Source organism: Sceloporus occidentalis, unplaced genomic scaffold (assembly GCF_023333645.1).
Source record: "Sceloporus occidentalis isolate IW3139 unplaced genomic scaffold, rSceOcc1.0.p SCAF_66, whole genome shotgun sequence".
Taxonomy (NCBI): domain Eukaryota; kingdom Metazoa; phylum Chordata; class Lepidosauria; order Squamata; family Phrynosomatidae; genus Sceloporus; species Sceloporus occidentalis.
In genome coordinates, this window is record NW_028317046.1 from 2,597,055 (window position 1) to 2,619,691 (window position 22,637).

A 22,637-nucleotide genomic window follows, 5' to 3' on the forward strand; every position below is an offset into this window, starting at 1 on the left:
AGGAGTGATGGGAGTGATAAAGGGCCACTGGAACACAGGAGTAATGGGAGTGATAAAGGAGTGATGGGAGTGATAAAGGGCCATTGGAACATAGGAGTGATGGGAGCGATAAAGTTGTGATGGGAGTGATGAAGGAGTGATGGGAGTGATAAAGGGCCTCTGTACGCCTATGAAGATATTCAATTAAAAATCTACAGCTAAAATAGTCATTTACAACCTTAACCCTGCCTGCGCTGGACTTCTGATCCATTCCATGTGACCCCAAACTTTTGAACCATTGCGTATATATAGTTTCAAAAAGTTTTAATTCTGTGATTACAGATGAGTTTTTTTTACTTGTCTTTTTCATATCACGTTACTTCCCTTAGGTTTTGGAAGAAAGAAAATATAAAGGGGCTTACGGGTCATTAAAAGTGATTAACATCTCTACGGGGAGGGTTGATCTGCTTATCAATTCTTCCTTAATGGGTCTGTTAAAAAAAAAAAAAAAAAGAGGTTTGACAGATGAGCAAAAAGAGGCCCCTCCTTTCCCAAGACGACTTACTAAGGGCTGTTACAGCAAAGTATATATTTGGAGAAAAGAAGCAGCGTGGAAAGCAACAACAGGACAGACTTCAGGGAACGGAAGAATAAACCGGAACAAAAAGAAACAAATATTACCAGACATGAATTAAATTACAGCACGTGTAGTAATTTAATTTAAAACATTACATCCGAGCGGATTATAAGACTTTGCTTTGCGTTCTTTTTTGGAATCTTCGGGATTATCGGAACATTCTATACTTTTAAAAAGTGATTTCTGTATTTCCTGTGACCTCGTTGAAGAACTGAATTGTTGCAGGTGCCATAGAACCCCCCCAAGAAAAGAACAAATCACATGCTCAGAGATTTTATTTATAAAAGAGGGGATTTCATTGTTTTTCGGCTTCTGAATTAATATTGATCTGAAATATGGAGTGACCATCAAGTGGAGTCTGAGATTGTAAAAGTAAGTGAAGACTGCAAGGAACTGGAGGACAACTCTGGATACAATCGGTTTGTTACCAAAAAGAAAGATGTTGTGTACCGGACAGAATTATTGTTAGAATGTGTTCTTCGCATCAACGTGGACCGAGTTTTAATGATCTTCACGGAGAGAGGTGCTGACCTGATGGATATGAGTGCTGGAAGATATGAGTGCTGGAAGATATGAGCTGAGAAGCCCCCTGATGCTGCAGACCCTACAGGTTACATAGTCCAGTGAGTTTTAATTCATTTCCTTGGACTTTTCACAAAGTCAATGGCAGACAATTTGCTTTCGACGTGTCTGGTTATGTGTAACAAGACCCGGTGGAATTAAGTAGATTTACGCTTTATTCTTGACCTCTCTTGTCTTGACAATCTCTTATCTACACTCAAGGATCAACTTCCACTTGTTTCCTCCGTGTTCAGCATCTTCCAGGAGTACTTGGAGCTTTCTACAGGATCTAAAGGATATATTCTCCCCAGGACACAATGAGGTGTTGCATATGGCTCCTGGTGGCCACAGTTCTGTGCCAGCAACTTACGGTCTTTCGAGTCCTGGCATCTAAGAAAGAACGCAAGAAGGCAAAGGAGTCTCAGCAGTTCACTGAGCCTTTTAACGTCACTTTGTCCAACAGCGAGGAGTTTGATGATTTTGAGAAGGTAAGTTCTCCTCAATCTATCCAACTTTTCTTACAGGATCAGCAGAAGACCCAACGTTCTCATACCAAGTGTGAAGGGAGGTATAGTCCTCTACTCCCAGACAGTACCCCTCATTGATGTTCATTTCCTTGTTAAAGTCCAGGTAACAATGTCAGATTACCTGCACGGTCCCGTCAGCCATCTCTCTCTTAACTAAACCTCCTCCTAAATTCCCACCGACCTCTTTAGTACAAAGGGGCCTCCAGAACACAAAATAAAGATGAATTAATATGTTTCGAAGAATGTTAGAGATTCCTGTACTGGCCACATGAGTCCTGACAGCCAGCCACGTAACCTTCATCAGAGATTCTAAATTGGAACTAAGTGTTTGGCTGACGATCATTCATTATTATCCAATTTACGATTATTTTACAAACCTCAAGTATAACGAAGAGGTTTAACCAAAATGTCTTTGATTTAAGCTATAAATCCCCAAGTTAGAAATGCTTCTAACCAAAGCAGGGGTTCGAGAACACGCGAGCCTCATTTGAAGTTGGTAGGGGAAAGATGGAGCCATAAAGGTGAAAGAACGCTTTGACAGAATGAGTAGTAGATGCTTGGAACGTCCTTCCATGGATGAGTGCTTGGGAAGTGTGTGGGGCTGAGCAGAATAACAAACACCTACGAGCTGCCCCGGGATTCTATGGGGAGTCACAACGTATCTTATTTTCATCAGAAAATGGGATGAATTGTAAGACAGGAACAAAATAACTTCTAATGTTCTAATGAATGAAGCATTTAGAAGGAGTTGATGCATTGAAGGAGTTAAAATGTTACAAATTTATGTGTCTTTCCTCTTATAACGACTACCTCCTTTGTTACTGTTTCCATACTTTTGTTCCAAATCATTTAAAACAACAATAATGGATTCAAACTACACCATGCAGGCTTAGAGTTACATTCATACACACACACATATCATATTATATCACATTATCTCCCTAACACTCTGCTCATAATAGTTTGAAAGGACTTCTGACTCGTCTCCGTCCCATCGATGGAAGTTTATCAGATTTTCCTTTTTTGTTTATAAACAATAAAACGAATGTTTCGGGTCGGCTGTGGCTCGCACCGCATTATATGAGGGCTGGGAATGGATTTACCCCCTACTTAAAAAATGACCATCATTGATTTTTGGTAATGGGCTTTAGATGAGACAGTAAGATATAAAATTGATTGCAGTTATTGTAGGGTATCTATGGATCGCCGGTGTGCCATTAAGCAGATCTGTCACTATTCTACACTTTACAGTTTTATCCACTAAATAATCCCATCTCAGTGGGACCTTCTTCATTTAAACCCACTGTACAGCGCTGTGGAATATGATAGTGCTATATCAATGAATATATAACAATAATAATAATGCTAACATGTTAGAACACGCAATATATATATAAAAAAACCTCATCTTATGTGTATACCTTGAGAGCAGCCAGGATCTGCATGATTATTCCTTCCCGTTAAGTTACCGCTCCCCTGTTGTTATGTTGCTGATTGTTGCTGATTGGTTCAGGCAGTCTTTGAAAATGTGGGGAGAAGGGAGTGAACTTTAGGATATTGATTGTACGATAGGACTTGTGAGGGTGACACATTAGGATTTGGCTAAACGGAATGATTATTGCCCCCTCCTCTTCTATGTTCCTCAGAGGGCAGCAGAGGCCATCAAGTTCCTCAGGGGGTCGCGGAGCGCAGCGGGCAGATTTGGTGCTGGTCTCTCACCCCCCACCATTAAGAAGAAACAGAAATAATGCGACACAAATCGTTACGGATCCTAATTCAGTAAATACTCTCCCCGTTCATTCAGTAGCTTTTACCACAAAATTAATCTTAGCAGTCGCTGGAGGGCAACAAAAATTTCTCCATATGTTTGGGTTCTTTATTTTCAGCAGCGTTCAGAATGGATCATCGTAACCCTTTGTGTACCAGAGGGGCGTCCAACTGCAACAATGTCTGCTTTGATTTAATATAAAACCAAATCTCAATGGTTTAACCCACTTGGAAGTTCCCTTTCTGCAGAATGTTTAGTCTTTTTAGCCTTTTTAGTGAAGTTGTCTGGAAATTTGAATGCTCCACGTGCTTAATGATTGAATAAATGTATATCACAGAAAACGGTCCGGATGTAGACGGTAAGAACTCTCTGCTCTCCCCGTATAGACTTTACCTGTCCTGATATCCACTATTTGCTAGGTAAGCCCAAGAGATGCATCCCTCAAGAACCGGTTAAGAGAGGTTCCATTGGGGAAAAAAAACCCTGTTTTTGTCATCTTGGCATATTCTGGATCTCCCGCATTATTAAAAAGTTGATTTCACTTGTTGGTATCCAAACTTCATCAAACAGGACCAGTCTAAATTAGAGCGTCCAGCTCGCAGAGGCGACAGCATAATGGGGTCACGCAATGCAACTTCATGTGACCCTGCAGTGGTATCAGGACTGCAAAGAACGGCTCCGGGGAAGGTGGAGATGTCAGGTGAGAGGAGGAAAGTGTTATAGGCGTGAGGTATTATTGAAGTGTGTTGTGATGTGTGATTGATAGGTGTGATAGGAGTGAGTTGTGATAAGGTGTGATGGGAGCGAGGTATTATATGTGATAAATGCGAGGGAGTGAGGTGTTAGATGCGTTAGATGCGCAGGGTCTGTTGTCTGCGGGTCTGTTTGTAACCTTGTATCAACATGTTGTGGGAAAGAAGACAAATCAAGACAAATCTTACAAAATAGTATTTCGCACAGATTTCAACTACTGTTTTTACCCGCGGGATGGATTAGAGCGTCGCAAACAAACACAAGCATTTGATTTGTAGAGCTTCCCCGTCATAAAAATGCATTTAAGAATCCAGGTTAAAGGGTTACATCGGGCCTTTGGGTACATCGCAGATATCCGGAATATGTTGCAGGGAATTACGTTGATGCGTTCGTTACAGAGAGTCACAGAAGCGCTAACCGCGCGGATTGACGGCAAGAAAAGGTTCTTCCCAGAGGGAATCCTGGGGGCCGCGTTGTAGGGATTAATAAACTGAGTGAAAATAAGGTGATTTCCAAGAAAGGTCCTTATTGATGTTTTCGAGGGTCTGACACATGCGAGGTGTCCCTGGTGACCCGTATTCAGTCATTGTGTCAGGATCACCCCCCGGGTGCGGGACTTCGGGGCGCACTTCGCGGTTCCTCCTTCTTAATCGGCTCTGCGGTTAACCTGAGTTTCAATCTTCCAAAGCTCTGGCAGCCGTACAGCCCCCGAACTGGCAGCCCTGTCTTGATGCCTTGGCTCGGAGCTGCCAACAAAGTCCTGGGGCTGCTCCTGCATTCCATAGTAATTAAATAGTAACCGAGCGAGGGAGCCGTGTCCAGCAGTCATTCCCAACGGCAACCGATCAGCCCCGGACACCACATAATTCATACCTTCTAAAAGATTCATATGGCTGTAATTACTGTATACAGTAATATAACCCCCACCACTGTATACAGTAATAACCCCCAGCACTGTATACAGTAATATAACCCCCCAGCGCTGTATACAGTAATATAACCCCCCAGCGCTGTATACAGTAATATAACCCCCACCACTGTATACAGTAATAACCCCCAGCACTGTATACAGTAATATAACCCCCCAGCGCTGTATACAATAATATAACCCCCCAGCGCTGTATACAGTAATATAACCCCCAGCGCTGTATACAGTAATATAACCCCCCAGCACTGTATACAGTAATATAACCCCCAGCGCTGTATACAGTAATATAACCCCCCAGCACTGTATACAGTAATATAACCCCCAGCACTGTATACAGTAATATAACCCCCAGCGCTGTATACAGTAATATAACCCCCAGCGCTGTATACAGTAATAACCCCCCAGCGCTGTATACAGTAATATAACCCCCAGCGCTGTATACAGTAATATAACCCCCAGCGCTGTATACAGTAATAACCCCCCAGCGCTGTATACAGTAATATAACCCCCCAGCGCTATATACAGTAATATAACCCCCAGCGCTGTATACAGTAATAACCCCCAGCGCTGTATACAGTAATATAACCCCCAGCGCTGTATACAGTAATATACCCCCCTGCACTGTATACAGTAATATAACCCCCCAGCACTGTATACAGTAATATAACCCCCAGCGCTGTATACAGTAATATAACCCCCAGCGCTGTATACAGTAATATAACCCCCAGCGCTGTATACAGTAATATAACCCCCCAGCGCTGTATGCAGTAATATAACCCCCCAGCACTGTATACAGTAATATAACCCCCAGCGCTGTATACAGTAATATAACCCCCAGCGCTGTATACAGTAATATAACCCCCCCAGCGCTGTATGCAGTAATATAACCCCCAGCGCTGTATACAGTAATATAACCCCCAGCGCTGTATACAGTAATATAACCCCCCAGCGCTGTATACAGTAATATAACCCCCCAGCACTGTATACAGTAATATAACCCCCCAGCGCTGTATACAGTAATATAACCCCCAGCGCTGTATACAGTAATATAACCCCAGCGCTGTATACAGTAGTAACCCCCAGCGCTGTATACAGTAATATAACCCCCAGTGCTGTATACAGTAATATAACCCCCCCAGCACTGTATACAGTAATATAACCCCCAGCGCTGTATACAGTAATATAACCCCAGCGCTGTATACAGTAGTAACCCCCAGCGCTGTATACAGTAATATAACCCCCAGTGCTGTATACAGTAATATAACCCCCCCAGCACTGTATACAGTAATATAACCCCCAGCGCTGTATACAGTAATATAACCCCCAGCACTGTATACAGTAATATAACCCCCAGCGCTGTATACAGTAATATAACCCCCAGCGCTGTATACAGTAATATAACCCCCAGCGCTGTATACAGTAATAACCCCCCAGCGCTGTATACAGTAATATAACCCCCCAGCGCTATATACAGTAATATAACCCTCAGCGCTGTATACAGTAATAACCCCCAGCGCTGTATACAGTAATAACCCCCAGCGCTGTATACAGTAATATAACCCCCAGCGCTGTATACAGTAATATACCCCCCTGCACTGTATACAGTAATATAACCCCCCAGCACTGTATACAGTAATATAACCCCCAGCGCTGTATACAGTAATATAACCCCCAGCGCTGTATACAGTAATATAACCCCCAGCGCTGTATACAGTAATATAACCCCCCCAGCGCTGTATGCAGTAATATAACCCCCAGCGCTGTATACAGTAATATAACCCCCAGTGCTGTATACAGTGATATAACCCCCAGCGCTGTATACAGTAATATAACCCCAGCGCTGTATGCAGTAATATAACCCCCCAGCACTGTATACAGTAATATAACCCCAGCGCTGTATACAGTAATATAACCCCCAGCGCTGTATACAGTAATATAACCCCCAGCGCTGTATACAGTAATATAACCCCCAGCGCTGTATACAGTAATATAACCCCCCAGCGCTGTATACAGTAATATAACCCCAGCGCTGTATACAGTAATATAACCCCCAGCGCTGTATACAGTAATATAACCCCAGCGCTGTATACAGTAATATCCCCCCCAGCACTGTATACAGTAATATAACCCCCCAGCGCTGTATACAGTAATATAACCCCAGTGCTGTATACAGTAATATAACCCCAGCGCTGTATACAGTAATATAACCCCAGCGCTGTATACAGTAATATAACCCCAGTGCTGTATACAGTAATATAACCCCAGCGCTGTATACAGTAATATAACCCCAGCGCTGTATACAGTAATATAACCCCCAGCGCTGTATACAGTAATATAACCCCCCAGCGCTGTATACAGTAATATAACCCCAGCGCTGTATACAGTAATATAACCCCAGCGCTGTATACAGTAATATAACCCCCAGCGCTGTATGGCTGTTCCATTTTAGAGGCGCTGTAAGGTTTAAAGCGAAGTAATCACTGAAACCTTTATGGAGCTGGCTAGTGTGTCACATGACTATTGAGCATCCCCTGAAAAATTATGAATGAGGCAAAATCTTACATGATGAGTTATTATTCTTAATGAAGAATTTGAGCATCCAGCAGTCCTTGGAATGATGTCGCCGATGTTACATTTAGTTACAGAAGTGTTAAATCTTCATACCAGTGAATGAAACATAAATATTGGGGAGATGGGGAAGCAGTCCCAGACCTGCAAGGTGCAGACGAAACAAAAGATCCTTATTACATGAGTTGCGTAAGCCTGGTCTTGGCCCTACCATCTTTTATTGCCTTACTTAGAAGAAATTATTGTTCATTTCTTCATTATTAGAAATAAAATAGAGATTTTACAAGCATCGAAGTCTTGCCCAAGAACCATTATCCTCGTTGCAGCGTTTTATTGCTTCCTGTTTGAAGTGTGGCTGACAAATTCCATACCACACCCTCGATTTACTAATGGCGAAAGCACACTCCGGCAGAAACCCGAGACTGCTAACCTCCCAACGCTTTAACCTCTCCTGGGCCACTCACTCCTCTCCTGGGCCACTCATACTCCTCTCCTGGGCCACTCATACTCCTCTTCTGGACTGGGACAACAATGAGCTTCTCTTCTTGGGTGGTCAGATGAGCAGCTTCCTTGACTACCTCTTCTGGTCAAATAGGCATCTGTCCTGGGCCAATCAGATGATAAGTTCCTCTTCTGGTCCATATAATCAACTTTTCCTGGGCCAATGAGACAACCTCTTCTAAGGTGGTCAGATGGACGATGTTCATGGGCCAATAATCTAGTGACCACCTCTTCTGGACTTGCGCCTTTTCTGGGCTAGCCAGATAAAGAGCTTCTCTTCCATAATGGTCATATCAGCATCTTTCCTTGGCCAATGAGATAATGGCGGTCTCTTCTGGACGCGTCAGATAAGCGCCTTTCCTGAGCCAATCAGATTATGAACTCATCTTCAATGCCAGCCAGATGGGTGCCTTTCCTGGGGCCAATCAGATAATGACCACCTCTTCTGGGCCAGTTGGATTTTTTTATATGAATGCTTCACGTATGGGGTCTCCCATAGTATTAAATTCGACACCAACCTTGTGTTTAATAATTTTTTTAAGGTTCCGAAAGCATCTATACCCCATTTCAGAAGATATTCTCTTAATTAGAATCTTGCTTTTTTAAAAAAAAAGAATGTTTTAGGATTATTCCCGCAGCTCTCGGGCTAGGTAACGCTCCATTCTCCAGCCATCTCCTCTCTATAAAAAACCCCGGACTGTTCAAGTATTTCCTTTCTGGGTCTGTTTTCATTAACAGTTTTTTTTGGATTTTTTTTTTTTTTTTACATCCAAGACCAAATTCATGATTTTAATTTCAGACACTTCATTTCTCCTTGGACCTCAGATAACTTCCCTCGCTCCGTCTACCACCTTGGCAGGGGTCGAGTGTCGCGCGATGTTAAGGAAAGCAAATTGGACAGGCAAGCATCTCTTGGATCACGGAAGTCAGGTGGAAGGGGAGCTAATGAATCGGCTAAATGGAACATGTATTTTTAACTTTTCATACTTTCAACTTTAATAAATATACAAATACATCTTGAGCGTTCTGCCAAGAGTTCGAGGCAGACTTTCCAGAGTCATATTATTTAACCTCTTAATGATATATATAAATGATCTTAATACTAAAACACAGCCGGATTCAACAGTGCATAGAATGATCTACATATACTATTACATATACATATACTATTACATATACATATATGACATATGTAATAATATATATATTATAATAGGAATATTAGGATCGTATATTTGGATTATAGTTAGTTCCGCTTGCAGGCGATATGTGGATGGCGTGGTGACCCGAGGTCTAACCCCCAATTGTGTTAGGACATAGGTTGGTGGTTTGATAGGAAATGGGGTCTCGCATGGCCCTATAAGCAACTGTTTAGGACCCTCTGGTCCACGAGCCTTCCATTGGAAGAGGAAGAGAAGAAGCATCTACAGTGGATCACAGACCTGTCAAAATTTCACATTAAAACCCCACAAACCTGTGAATTTGGGTTATATATGAAGCAATTGCATTTTTTAAAGATGGGACAGCTCTAGCCTTTTCAAAGACTGCAAAGAGATTTATTGTAGACACCCCAGATCCCCCCTAAATACCACAGGCTTTGTTTTCTGGTTATGGGTAGGATGGGAGAAGGGCGTCAATAGGAATAAGTGATACAAACAGTTACCAATGTCCGGTCACCTTGGCCAGAGCACCTATAATAAGGTAACCAGCTGTGTTGGTCCCCAGTTTGTCCTCACACAGCTTCTTTGGAACCCTCTTAAGCCTTAAAGCTTCCAAGTATCTTTTTTTCTTTTTTAAGACACTGTTAATGTATTCATTGTGTTTTAAGGGTTCTTTGATCACCGTTGGGAAGATTGTTGAAGGAAAGCAATCACACGCTTGTTCTTCCCCCGATACAGATCTCTGAGACTCCCGATCCTGAAATTACAGATCCTCGTAAAACCTGGATCAGGTTTATACACCGGACCGAAGAAGGGGCGAACGCCAAAAAGAAATGCAAAGGGAAGGACAAAAAATTAGTAAGTTGAAAATATTATATACTATTCCACCATAATGTTATATTATCTATATAATTATGATTGATGGAACTGGAGTACGATCTAGGTCGGTGGCCCTCAATCTTATTGGAATATTAGATATTTTATAGAATGACGGGGAGCGGTCCTAAACATTTTATTAATAGTGGTCTTATAATGGCTATTAATGGGAGCAGTGTATGGTGGGCATTATCTCTTTTACCGGGTTCCGCTGTATCTTTGGACAGCAGTTTGGTCCCCAAGTAAAATGACATAGGAAGATATATAATATAAAAAACAAAATACTGTCTGCGCTTCTCACCCTACTAAAGTTGGCAACAAATATATAAACATAATATAAATGAGAGGTTTTGGTTATATGAATTGGCCAAAGCATAATTAAGCTCACCCGCCACGTCAAGGCGCACTCTCAATAGGGTGAGAACCTACGCTCACCTCCTACATAGTGGGCAGACAGTATTTTGTTTTTTGTATACATTGTACAGCCAACACACTGTATTTGCAGCGGCTCACACTGTTTGGTAGGCCTCATATTATACATTTGTATTATTTGAGCCTGAGACTAGCTTAGCGCACCGACATTTTTTCTTTTCCCTGTTTGCAGATATATAATATATAATATATATATATATATATATATATATAAATATAATATATATATATTAAATATATATATATATATGTATATATTATATATTTCTATACATATATATATATATATATATATATGATAAAAAGTGGAGACTTTTAAATATTGTATTTAAGCTACAAATTATGGATTCGTATAACTGGTCATGGTGACCCATGCATTAAAAAAGTTTAAGAACCACTGCCCTAGAATCATTCTTGAGTATAGTAATTTATTTTTTTGCAGAAAAATATTTTGCCCAGTAATTTATTTTTATTTGGAGAAAAATATTTTTTCCCGGTATAGTAATTTAGTTTTATTCTGCAAAAATTTTTTTTCCCCCCAGTAATTTGTTTTTTTTTTGCAGAAAAATATTTTTCCAGTAATTTGTTTTTATTTTGCCGAATTCCCCCCCCCCTATAGTTATTCATTTTCATTTTGCAGTTTTTTGTCCATGATTATCTTCCTGCATTATTAATGCTCCATATTCCATAACTATAATATTTTGGGACGGCAAACTCCTGCTTTTAAAATTGTTTAACTCTTTAAGAGCAACCATTTTTTTCTTAGCTACCTAGCAATTTCCCATGCTGGTGTGGGCTGGCTGGGAGTGATGGGTATAGACTGTCTGCCCTTCTTTTAGGGTAACGCGGGTCATTGCTTTCTGTGGCTGTCAGTATAATTGGGATGTGTATGGGGTGTCACTGTTCACCAAGCTGTCATTGTCTCGTTATAGTGACTGATCAGGCTTTATCTTTTCATCACTCTGCTGTAAATCATGCCCTTGGGCTTGACTGTTCACAGACGCCTAATGTATGTTATTCAGACTCTCCACTACCTCTGATTGTATCTGATTATCTTACTATCTTTGTTGCTTCTCAGCGTGGCCCCTTGGGGCTTCCAGGCCCACCGGGCCCTCAAGGGCCCCCAGGACCTCCTGGAATGCCAGGAGCTGAGGTTACCCATGAAGTCTTACTGCAAGAGTTCAAACAAATGTTGAAAGGTATGTTCAGCGGCCATGACATAGGTAGCCTGTGCTAAACCGATAATGTTATAGATTATAGTCTTATTACCATTTTTTTATAGCTTCCATAAGTAGATCACATATCTCCAACGATAATAGTTTCACTAAACCAGGTTTTGATTGCGCACTGGCATCGGGAAAGTCCTTTTAACTTGTTTTAATAGTAGTGGTGAGCAGCCAATGGGAGATGCAATCTCTACAGCGTCTGTCTCCCATTGGTTACAAAGTGTTCGAATCAGATCTTCAACATCCACAAAGATACTTTGTTTACAAGCTGCCATATAATACGCCAGGGTTAGGCGTAACTGCTATATTTTCCCCACAGAGGCTACAGAGCGTCGTTTAATGTCTGGGGACCTTCCAGAGCCCCCCAGTGATATCCCACCCATAGTACTACCTATCGAGGACGTCTTTCCGTACAAACGGGTGGATGAGGCGTTTCATTGCAGACTGAAGGGTCCAGTCATGGTGGACAAGAAGACTTTGGTGGAACTTCAGAACTTCCAGACGGTGAGAAAACGCGAAGAAGGGATGATTATTCAAGATTCAAAACATGTTTTCTAGGTTTTCCTCGATGAATAGTTTGCTGGAAAACCCAATGGATTTGTTCTGTCTTTTCTAACTACATCATGACTCATAATTGAAGGCAATAGATAACCTACCCCCTATTTTGTAATAAGAACTCAAATGCTGTCCTAGATAAGGTGTCAAAGAAATCGAAATCAAAAAAACCGTTCAAGGACAACGTAAAAAAGTATCAGTACTCTACAGAAATTGGCGTACTTACAGCCTTCCAGTGGAAGTATAACAGTTAAAGTAGTTGAAGAATGTATAGAACGTCATTGAGTCATCATCATCAAAATATCAAAATATTAAATGTCTAATTCTGTTCTTTTTCAAATCCAGCCGGCATCCAAAGGCTCTTTCTTAAGAGGTTCTGGGCTGAATCTGGCGACCGGACGCTTCACGGCTTCCATTCCTGGGATTTATCAGTTTTCCGCTCACGTTCACATAGGTGAGTGATAGAAATCTCCACCTGATTTATTTATCTCAGATTCATAATTGTAAAATTCTATGACGGCTCGTACTTTACTTTTTTCTCACTTTTTCTTGCAGACCATAGTGAGATGAAAAGCAAGGGCCAGCTGCGTCCTCGAGACAACGTGCGAGTCCTGATATGCATCGAGTCCCTGTGTCACCGATACACGTGAGTCGTCACCTGTCACCAAGGTTCCGTCGCCATGTAACAACAATCGCGGCACTTTATTTGTTGCCAAAAGAGAGATATCCTTCTTTTGTTCCCAAAATGCAGACAGCTGACACTTTTAAGAGGTGCGGAAATACATCATGAGCATGTCCCATCCACGCTACCTTTCCTCTCGCTAATGCCTCCTGGAAAATACTTTTATTAGACTACTGGGGTTATAACTGGTGGAGGAATCATGACGACGGGGGCAAGATGTCTTTTCTGTGTTTTTCTAAAAAAAATAACCTTGACTTTTTTTAAATGACTTAAAAACTATTTAAAAATGCATTATTACACCATGTGGACTTACTCTGATGTTCTTACATTCTAATAACTATTATACATTTTTTATAAGCAACAGATCCTATATATTTAGGTTTACCGCACATACATACTCGTTAAATTGTGGTTTTTTTTGTCACTATTGTAAAAAAGTAATTCCACTGTATTTTAAACTCATAAAGTCCTGGGCCATCTACACTGCCCAAAAATGCTATCCTGGGAAGATCCCAAAAGTTGCTTTTTGGTACAAAAGTGTTTTTACAGAAAATTTGGAACAAAGACTGACATTTTTATGAAAATACACCGATTTCCGTACGAGAGGCTCAATTATAGCGTTTGAGCTCGGGCTAAAAATGTGCATTGACATCTGGATAAGTTCTCTGTGTTCCCGCTTGGCAGTCAAGCGGTTAATGGCTATTGTAAGTAGCTATTTTTTAAGTTTGTTTTTTTTTGCTTTTTAAAATTTTTTTACATTTAAAATAATTATAACAGTGAATTTACAGGAAGAGCAAAAAATGTGAAAAACAATAGCAAGTGCCAAATGTCTTTTCAACGTATCCTTGTGCTTACCTTCCCAAGATTACCCCCCCCCAGGCTTTGCCCCTCCTCGTGTTCCTTGGCAGGTACGCCGAGACGGAATCAGGTTTTTGCACTAGTAGCGAGAGTCTCGCTGTCGTCAGTCTTATCTCATGCGTTAAAAATGTTCCATTCACGTACAACTCTGCCCACCAGCTCTGGCACCGAATATTTCCCAGCACAAGTTGCTCGCTGCATTGGTTTCCAGTAAACTTTTTTTTTTTTTTTTTATTGTTCTGAAGGAACATAGTGATACTGAGTCTCAAGAGTTTTACAATTCCTAAGAACCTTGGTGAATTAAATAAACCTTCGCTGTCTGTTAGTAAAGAATGTGATACATTTGAGGGCTAAAAATATATTATTTGGATAGATAAACTGTTTGGATTAGGTTTGCATGAGTTGACTCAACACGCTGATGTCCCATGGGCTGACTGAGGTTGACTGAGGTTGACTAGGTGGCACGTTAAAGCAAGAGACCACCAAATGACGTTAAGTGGTCAGTCGTATCTAGCTCTAGCTGGTTGGCCGTACAGTGCAGTACCCGATCTGCCACTCGAGGGGTAGATTGGGTGAGCATTGGGCGCTCTTGGCCAGCGGACCATTGGCCATTGGCCCAGTGTTCTAGATGACCAGTCTGGTTATGGTTTCAAGATTTAGTTCAACTAGACAAATAACATGAAACTTGGATTCTTAAAAACAAAATTTTCCTCTAAAATTGGTGACTTTTGGTGTGGCCACTCTTTGACCTTCCACCTCTCGTTCCAAAACTCAATCCATCCAGCTGCATTAGTGGTGGATAGGCCATGTTATTTTTTTACACTCTGAAAGCCAGAGCATGCGCCATGTCTTGGTCACTCGCTGTACGTCTCTATTATCCCGAGTAACATTAGTGGACTTTTTGGGACGATGATGTGAAAATGATAACCCAAGCCAAACCAGCCTTCTTTGGTCCCATTATCTTAAGAAGAAGTTGTTCTTCAGCAGCAGCAGAAGTGCAAATTTGCAAGATTTGACATTATTCAGTGCTTTTTTTATTTATTTATTTATTTTATCATAAATATCCATTTAATTATGAAGCAATACAATGTTCTTCAGGGCCATTAAGTGCAAAGTAATAATTATTATACTCGTAAAGATGACTGATTCCAGGAACTTTATGGGTTTGCGTTACATAGCTGAGATTCCATGAAAATGTAAAAATGGCTTAGAAAGAATATTGTTGGCTTGATTGTTAATTGTTGATTGTTAACCATTTGCCAACGACGCTGGCCCTTAAAAGCCAACATCTAGGATGCTTCTCAGTTACACGCAAGCTATATTTGAGGAGGTCTTCTTACAAACTAACATAGCTGAAGTCCTACGTCCCATATTCTCTGCCTATTTTGCTGATATGACGTATACATTTAGAAGCAGCAGGGCTCGCGGGTCTGTCATTTCAGCTTTAAGAGAACAAATAGGAGGGAAATCCACGGGGATATCAGAAAGTAAGCAGAGAGTCACAGGATACCTTGTTTTTCTCCACCTGATGTTATCCAATGCTATGGAAGAATGATATTATTCTTTGTAACACGGTTGGAACGTGGAAGTGTGATTGTAACGCCTACCAAAGAATGTAATGATTTAAAACGACTGTCATAGGATCCGTGTCGTTCACAATGAATGTCCCCAGCAGGAGGCCGGGATCTTGGCAGCAATCTGCGGTATTTTGACTCCTTGAAAGAGCGCCGCGCTATGAGTCAAACAAAGTCTTATCAACATCTCTCCTGTATGGGTAATGAAAAGCAGAGCATTATATAAACCTAAAGCAAAAAAAAAAAACCCCATGACATCATTAAGATGGTTCTGATATATTAGAGAAACAAATGGTTACTAAAGGAACAGAGTCGGTTATTTATAGCAGGGTCGTCCCAGGCTGAAAATCCAGTTTCTTTTATGGACAGGACGGCAATATTTCACATTACGCCTGATATACAAGACCGGCTTGGTCATGGACTAGAACATTCAACATACATGTAAAAACTTTTCAGTGAATGACCTATTTGTAGTTCATTTATACTGTGAAAGACACGTAGAATTCAAACCATTGGACCCATCAAGTCTGATGTTCGCAAACTGTGTGCGACCTTTAATCTTTGGTAAGAAAAAAATATATTTCTTTGGATGAGAAGCCTTCAAAACAACCACTAACTTCTCAAAAACCCCACTTCTACCAGATAATTAAAGTCAGAGTAGAACCTTGCTATCTTTTTAATGTTGAAAATGTAAAGCCTTAATACTAGACATCAATGACCATGAATGGTCCAGATATTCCCATAAAAAGTTTCCCATGAACCTTGGACAGCTGGTGGCATCGGACAACAGGTTTGAGAACCAAAGAGAAAAGGTGGTTCTACTCCGTTGCCATTTAAATATTTTATATTATATAATAATATATATATTGTATTAGAATAAAAAGTTAGCAGAGCCTGAAGGTCTCACTCAGTACCATCAAAAACGATAAACGATAAAGAACTTCACAGCGCATGATACATATTAATCGAAAGTGTGAAAGATGGAATGTTCCATAGTTTCATTGTAACTATATTTGGTTTTCTGATTACATAACCTGTGTAAGAATCCAGCGATACCACACACGCTCATGAGTTTATACATGTCAAAGAGGACATGTTTCTTATCAAAGGTATCCTATCTCTGGAATTTACATGGATGCGTTTCGCACGTGGTGAGTGTATTTCTGCAGGACTACATTCTTTAATGACATCATTACTCCCTCTTGTAGCTATCATCGTGCTGATCTCCATCTTCTTTGAGTTTCACAGTTGATAGGCAGCAGGGGTTGAGTGGTCACCGTGTCATCATCAGCAAAGAATCCGAGGTGGAAGGATTCAAGTCAGGGCTGGCTCTCCCCTGGCACAGAACGTTACACGCTGCTAGCATGCTGGCTGTACGATGAACGTAATTTTAAAAGCCCCAGGGAGCTTATAGTGAATGATGGGATATGGTTAGAATTAACTCTTTCATCGGTGAAAATCTGTAGAACAGTGCACCATTTTGTATGCCTTCCATTGAAAGTTCCAATACAAGGACAAGAGTTCCACTGTGACCTTTTGTGTTTTATATTTTTTATAGGTCCCTGGAAGTCATTGCTGGCTTGGAAAGTAACAGCAAAATATTCACCGTCCATGTCCAAGGCTTGTTACAGTTGCAGGTTTGTTGCAGAATATTTTAGTCATTTATTTGTTTGCCAACAAAGATAATTCTAAAATTAGTTTTCTTTATAAAAATCAGCAACTGAGATGCCAGATTTATGTTTGGGTTGAAAGATTTGATTGTTTTTCTGATTTTTATTTTTTTTATTTTTTATTACTGATTAACACTCCCAACAGTATGGTAGCCAAGTAACAGACTAATCCCCGCATCCACTCCCGCTTGGCTGTTGTAATTCATCAATGGGTCCTTTTAACACAAGCTCGTAATTTTACTGGGTGCCGTCATGCAAGTAATTTTTACACAAAACCTCAAAAGAAATGTTGCTGGCTACAGCTTCAAGGTAGACCTGCCACTTTTTCGACAGGTCAGTGATATATGTGTTTGTGTTAGAAACCCACCTTTTGTGTGTATATCATCACAAGAGCAGTCATCCTAACTTCCCGTTCTAGGGATCTGCATGATTATTCCTCCCCATAAAGTTATGTCTCTCCCATTGTGAAGTTGCTGATTGTTGTTGATTGGTTCAGGCAGCCTTGTAAAGGTTCGGGGGAGGAGAAGGGAGAGAACTTTAATGGAAGTTTTTCCATCAAATCTAAGGTCATAAAGTTCATTATGTTCCTTAAAAAATTCCCCACAATGTTTACATGAATTGAAAAAGAAAAAGGAAAAAAAAGCTAGTTTTGATGAATATGATCATTGCATGATATCTAATAATAGCATTTTGGAAATTATAGCTATTTTTAAATGCGTTGAGCACATCTGACCTGAGCCTGAGGTCAATCTCACCTTCTCCTTGGCATTCTATTCTTCTAAACGTTTTGATTTTTAGTTTTTCCCGAAACATTCTATTTTTTTTTTAACCGAAATATGATATATTTTTATTGGGCATGGAATATCATTTAAAATATTTCTATTCTCTTCCGTTATTTTAACTTTATCTTGAACGATATTTTCCCAGAACCCACCTCAATGGGTATTTCGTTATTGGCAGAACTCTGTAAACGAGATTGAATGAGATGATTCCACCAGTGTCTGTTTTGTTTTTTTTCTCTTTTCATTGAAAATCTTGGAATCATTAAAGCCCATAAAGCTTTGCTTTCCTCGGTTACTTTTCTGGAACATTAGCAGCCGTCTCCGTGAGACAGCTAAAAATTACTATTATTGTATTTGGACTGAACGCGCGTCGTTTTTCTTGCTTCTGCCGTGGCATTTTTCTTGTCGATGAGCAGCTTTTAAAATAGCCCTGGTGGGTTTTGATTTGCTACTTAAGCCTCAGTTCCAAGAATATTGCGCCGGGAAATGTTATTGTAGCGACAGTTTATAAAAGTAATGAACCGTGTGCGTACGCCATATGCAAATACCATTTCAGACGTGTTCATTCAATACACGGGAGGTGCGTGCAATGAGTGATTTCAAAAACCGAGGGTTTATCTCTTTATATCTTGTTAATCCAAAGATTTTTTTCCCTCTTTCTGTTTCAGTCTGGACAATACACATCTATATTTGTGGATAACAGCGCCGGGGCTCCCATCATGGTTCAAAATGGGTCGGACTTCATGGGAATTCTAATGGGAATTTAACCAAACCTCTGGAGAGGACGAGATACTGTCTCCTCTAGAACACCATTTAGCGGACCTGCCTTTGGGTGGAAGACGCTTGCCTTGTTGTTCATCTTCTAGGATCTGCTGTTTTTCTGAACCGCTTGCTGACATGACCACGTGGAAAGACCCAACGCAGATGCCTTTCCTGCTACTGTATCTGCCGCTTGTAAGCCATGGACTGCCAGAGGCCTGAGATGCATTTTAATTGTATTATTAAGCAATGAATTGCCGTTCCCCGTTAATTATGATATTTTAATATTCACATGAGAGACAATGTAAAGAAATTCTAATGCCTGGGATGAAGTGCCCTTATCCTATATCTTAATTGAAGTCCATGATTTGAGAAGAAGGAACAAGACTGAGGAACACTTGGACAGCTTATTATGTCTTAATTTGAAAGACTGTATCAGTGCCTCAGCTTGCCACCTATGTCGGGCTCTATCTATAAGTGGGGACAGAATACACACGGAGCCCGGCGTGTTTGCCCAATGGCCACTGAAGGACGCCACGTTGTCACGGCACGGAGACACGCATTACTGCTGAGTTCTCTAATGGACATTTTTCCTCCATTGATTGTAAACTCTCTTGGTTACCAGCCTTTGTCCTTTTATTTTTATCTTATAAAAGTCATGCATAAAATGGCTATATGTTAATAAACAGTGTTTTCACATTCCTCCGGCACGGTGAAAGGGTCTTGGGTTTATGCATTCATTAGGTTTGATGGTATGCCTTGCAAAAAAGATTTGATCCTTTTAAATTGCTTTTCACTTTTTGACACCAGGAAAACGTATTGTGAACAAATTTCGGGTGAAAAAGCAAATTTAGCAGACCCATTCCCCATAAAGCAATGTAGACAAGTCTCTGAAACGCCATGTTTTTGGGGGTGCACGGGGATAGAGGAAGGTCTGCCTTTATTGTATTTATTTTGGCACTTTACACCCAGCCTTGTGTGCAATTTCACTTTGAGTGGGGGGAAGTGGTCAATAAGTCCAAGCAATTCACTACTCAATGCCCAAAGAGCGAGGATGAAGGAGACGTCTTTTGTTAATGATCTCATAATTACAGCATGTTAAGGCATCCCTTCAAATATCTTATTTAGATTTGCCCTCTTGCTGCCCCTGTAGTCTATCCCAGTGATACCCAACAGTGAAGATTTCCGGCTGCCACAGAACTGCAATTTCCATGATATCTTTGGATTTACAGCTCACATCTCTTCTACTATCGGGACAGTTATTGTTCGTGGTACAGTTTGACTCAATAGTAGCCAGTACTCATTACACAAATAGCTACAAAATAATCTTATAAAATTTAAGTGGAAAATGTGGGACTTGTGTGTTTGACTTAAATAGATTATGTTGAAACACATAAAAATAGTAACAATAAAGTGTTTACTGTTATTTCTACTTTCTATTTCATTGGCCATAAATCACCATAAATCACCTTTTCCATATAAATAAGGGCTGTTGTCATCAGAGCAGAAAAACATTCATGGCCGACATGTATTGTGGACGTATCGGTGGCTATTGAACTCAATCTTAATGCCCTTATAAGGACTGACTTTTGTAAATGTTTAGACGTTCAACTTCCTGTTTATGCTCCTCCCACTTGCTCTAGCACTCTGCCTTTAAATCCGCCAATAGCACTTCTGCTTGTTGGGGTCCTGATAATCAAAGAGTTCTGTTTAAAAAGCTACATAAAATATTGTTTTTGTTTCTTTTTTAAAGTTTTAATTTGCATTATGGGAAATTTTAAGATGTTTTAGTCTTAATTTAGGAAATAAACTCACCAACCTCATTTCTCTGACATTAAACACATTTTAGACTGTAACAGTCTACGTATCGGCTTACGCCAGAAGATGGGAAGATTTTGAACATATATGGACAGTTTTTTGGAAGAGAGAGAGACGTTTGCCAACATCTTTCCAGTAAAAATTCATTTTCAGGTCCAGCTCCTACTAACCAAACTCGAGGATAAGTAAACACAGACAATTATGCAAATTACGCTTAAGAACTTCCATACAAGCTGGCAATGGAAATATATAAGCGATTCTGATTTAATATAAATATTATATATTGATTAGCTACAGTAACACCCAAAATCTAAAAGGGGTCAAATAGATTATATATATATATATATATATATATATACACTGTGTCTCCGCATTCAGCCGTGATAACATTTCTGCAGGCTGAGGTGTGTTATTTGTAATGCAGTACGGGGTTAGCCATAAATGGCAATATGTCCAGAATTTGGTTACAGTAATTACTTTTTTTTTTCCAAATAGAAACCTTTTGTTTCCTTTCTTTTAATTTAACTGCCTTTCATCTGCATTCATTTTGGACAACTACAGTAGTTCGATGATTTCTGTAAAAACTCAGTTGAAGGAGAAAAGATATTTACTCCACGGGGTTTGACCTCCAGCGCTGTATACAGTAATATAACCCCCAGCGCTGTATACAGTAATATAACCCCCAGCGCTGTATGCAGTAATAACCCCAGTGCTGTATACAGTAATAACTCCCCCAGCGCTGTATACAGTAATATAACCCCCAGCGCTGTATACAGTAACAACCCCCAGCACTGTATACAGTAATAACTCCCCCAGCGCTGTATACAGTAATATAACCCCCAGCGCTGTATACAGTAATATAACCCCCAGCACTGTATACAGTAATATAACCCCCAGCGCTGTATACAGTAATATAACCCCCAGCGCTGTATACAGTAATATACCCCCCAGCGCTGTATACAGTAATATAACCCCCAGCGCTGTATACAGTAATATAACCCCCAGCGCTGTATACAGTAATATACCCCCCAGCGCTGTATACAGTAATATAACCCCCAGCGCTATATACAGTAATATAACCCCCAGCGCTGTATACAGTAATATAACCCCCAGCGCTGTATACAGTAATAACCCCCAGCGCTGTATACAGTAATATAACCCCCAGCGCTATATACAGTAATATAACCCCCAGCGCTGTATACAGTAATATAACCCCCAGCGCTGTATACAGTAATAACCCCCAGCGCTGTATACAGTAATATACCCCCAGCGCTGTATACAGTAATATAACCCCCAGCGCTGTATACAGTAATATAACCCCCCAGCGCTGTATACAGTAATATAACCCCCAGCGCTGTATACAGTAATATAACCCCCAGCGCTGTATACAGTAATATAACCCCCAGCACTGTATACTGTAATAACTCCCCCAGCACTGTATACAGTAATATAACCCCCAGCGCTGTATACAGTAATATAACCCCCAGTGCTGTATACAGTAATATAACCCCCAGCGCTATATACAGTAATATAACCCCCAGCGCTATATACAGTAATATAACCCCCAGCGCTGTATACAGTAATATAACCCCCAGCGCTGTATACAGTAATATAACCCCCAGCGCTGTATACAGTAATATAACCCCCAGTGGTGTATACAGTAATATAACCCCCAGCACTGTATACAGTAAGAACCCCCAGCGCTGTATACAGTAATAACCCCCAGCACTGTATACAGTAATATAACGCCCAGCGCTGTATACAATAATAACCCCCAGCGCTGTATACAGTAATATAACCCCCAGCGCTGTATACAGTAATATAACCCCCAGTGATGTATACAGTTATAACCCCCAGTGCTGTATACAGTAATATAACCCCCCAGCGCTGTATACAGTAATAACCCCCCAGCGCTGTATACAGTAATATAACCCCATCGCTGTATACAGTAATATAACCCCCAGCGCTGTATACAGTAATATAACCCCCAGCGCTGTATACAGTAATAACCCCCAGTGCTGTA

General features: G+C 40.6%; 1 protein-coding gene across 1 annotated transcript; it reads left to right on the top strand.

The window, feature by feature from the left end:
• Positions 1-1,494: 1,494 nt before the first annotated feature.
• Positions 1,495-18,804, top strand: LOC149286867 (adipolin-like). The gene is made up of 8 exons (XM_089493680.1): positions 1,495-1,665; positions 10,121-10,240; positions 11,769-11,889; positions 12,236-12,420; positions 12,817-12,925; positions 13,027-13,117; positions 17,144-17,222; positions 18,706-18,804. The coding sequence occupies exons 1-8, from the start codon at positions 1,495-1,497 to the stop codon at positions 18,802-18,804; spliced, it is 975 nt and encodes a 324-aa protein (XP_089349806.1).
• The last annotated feature ends 3,833 nt before the right edge of the window (positions 18,805-22,637 follow it).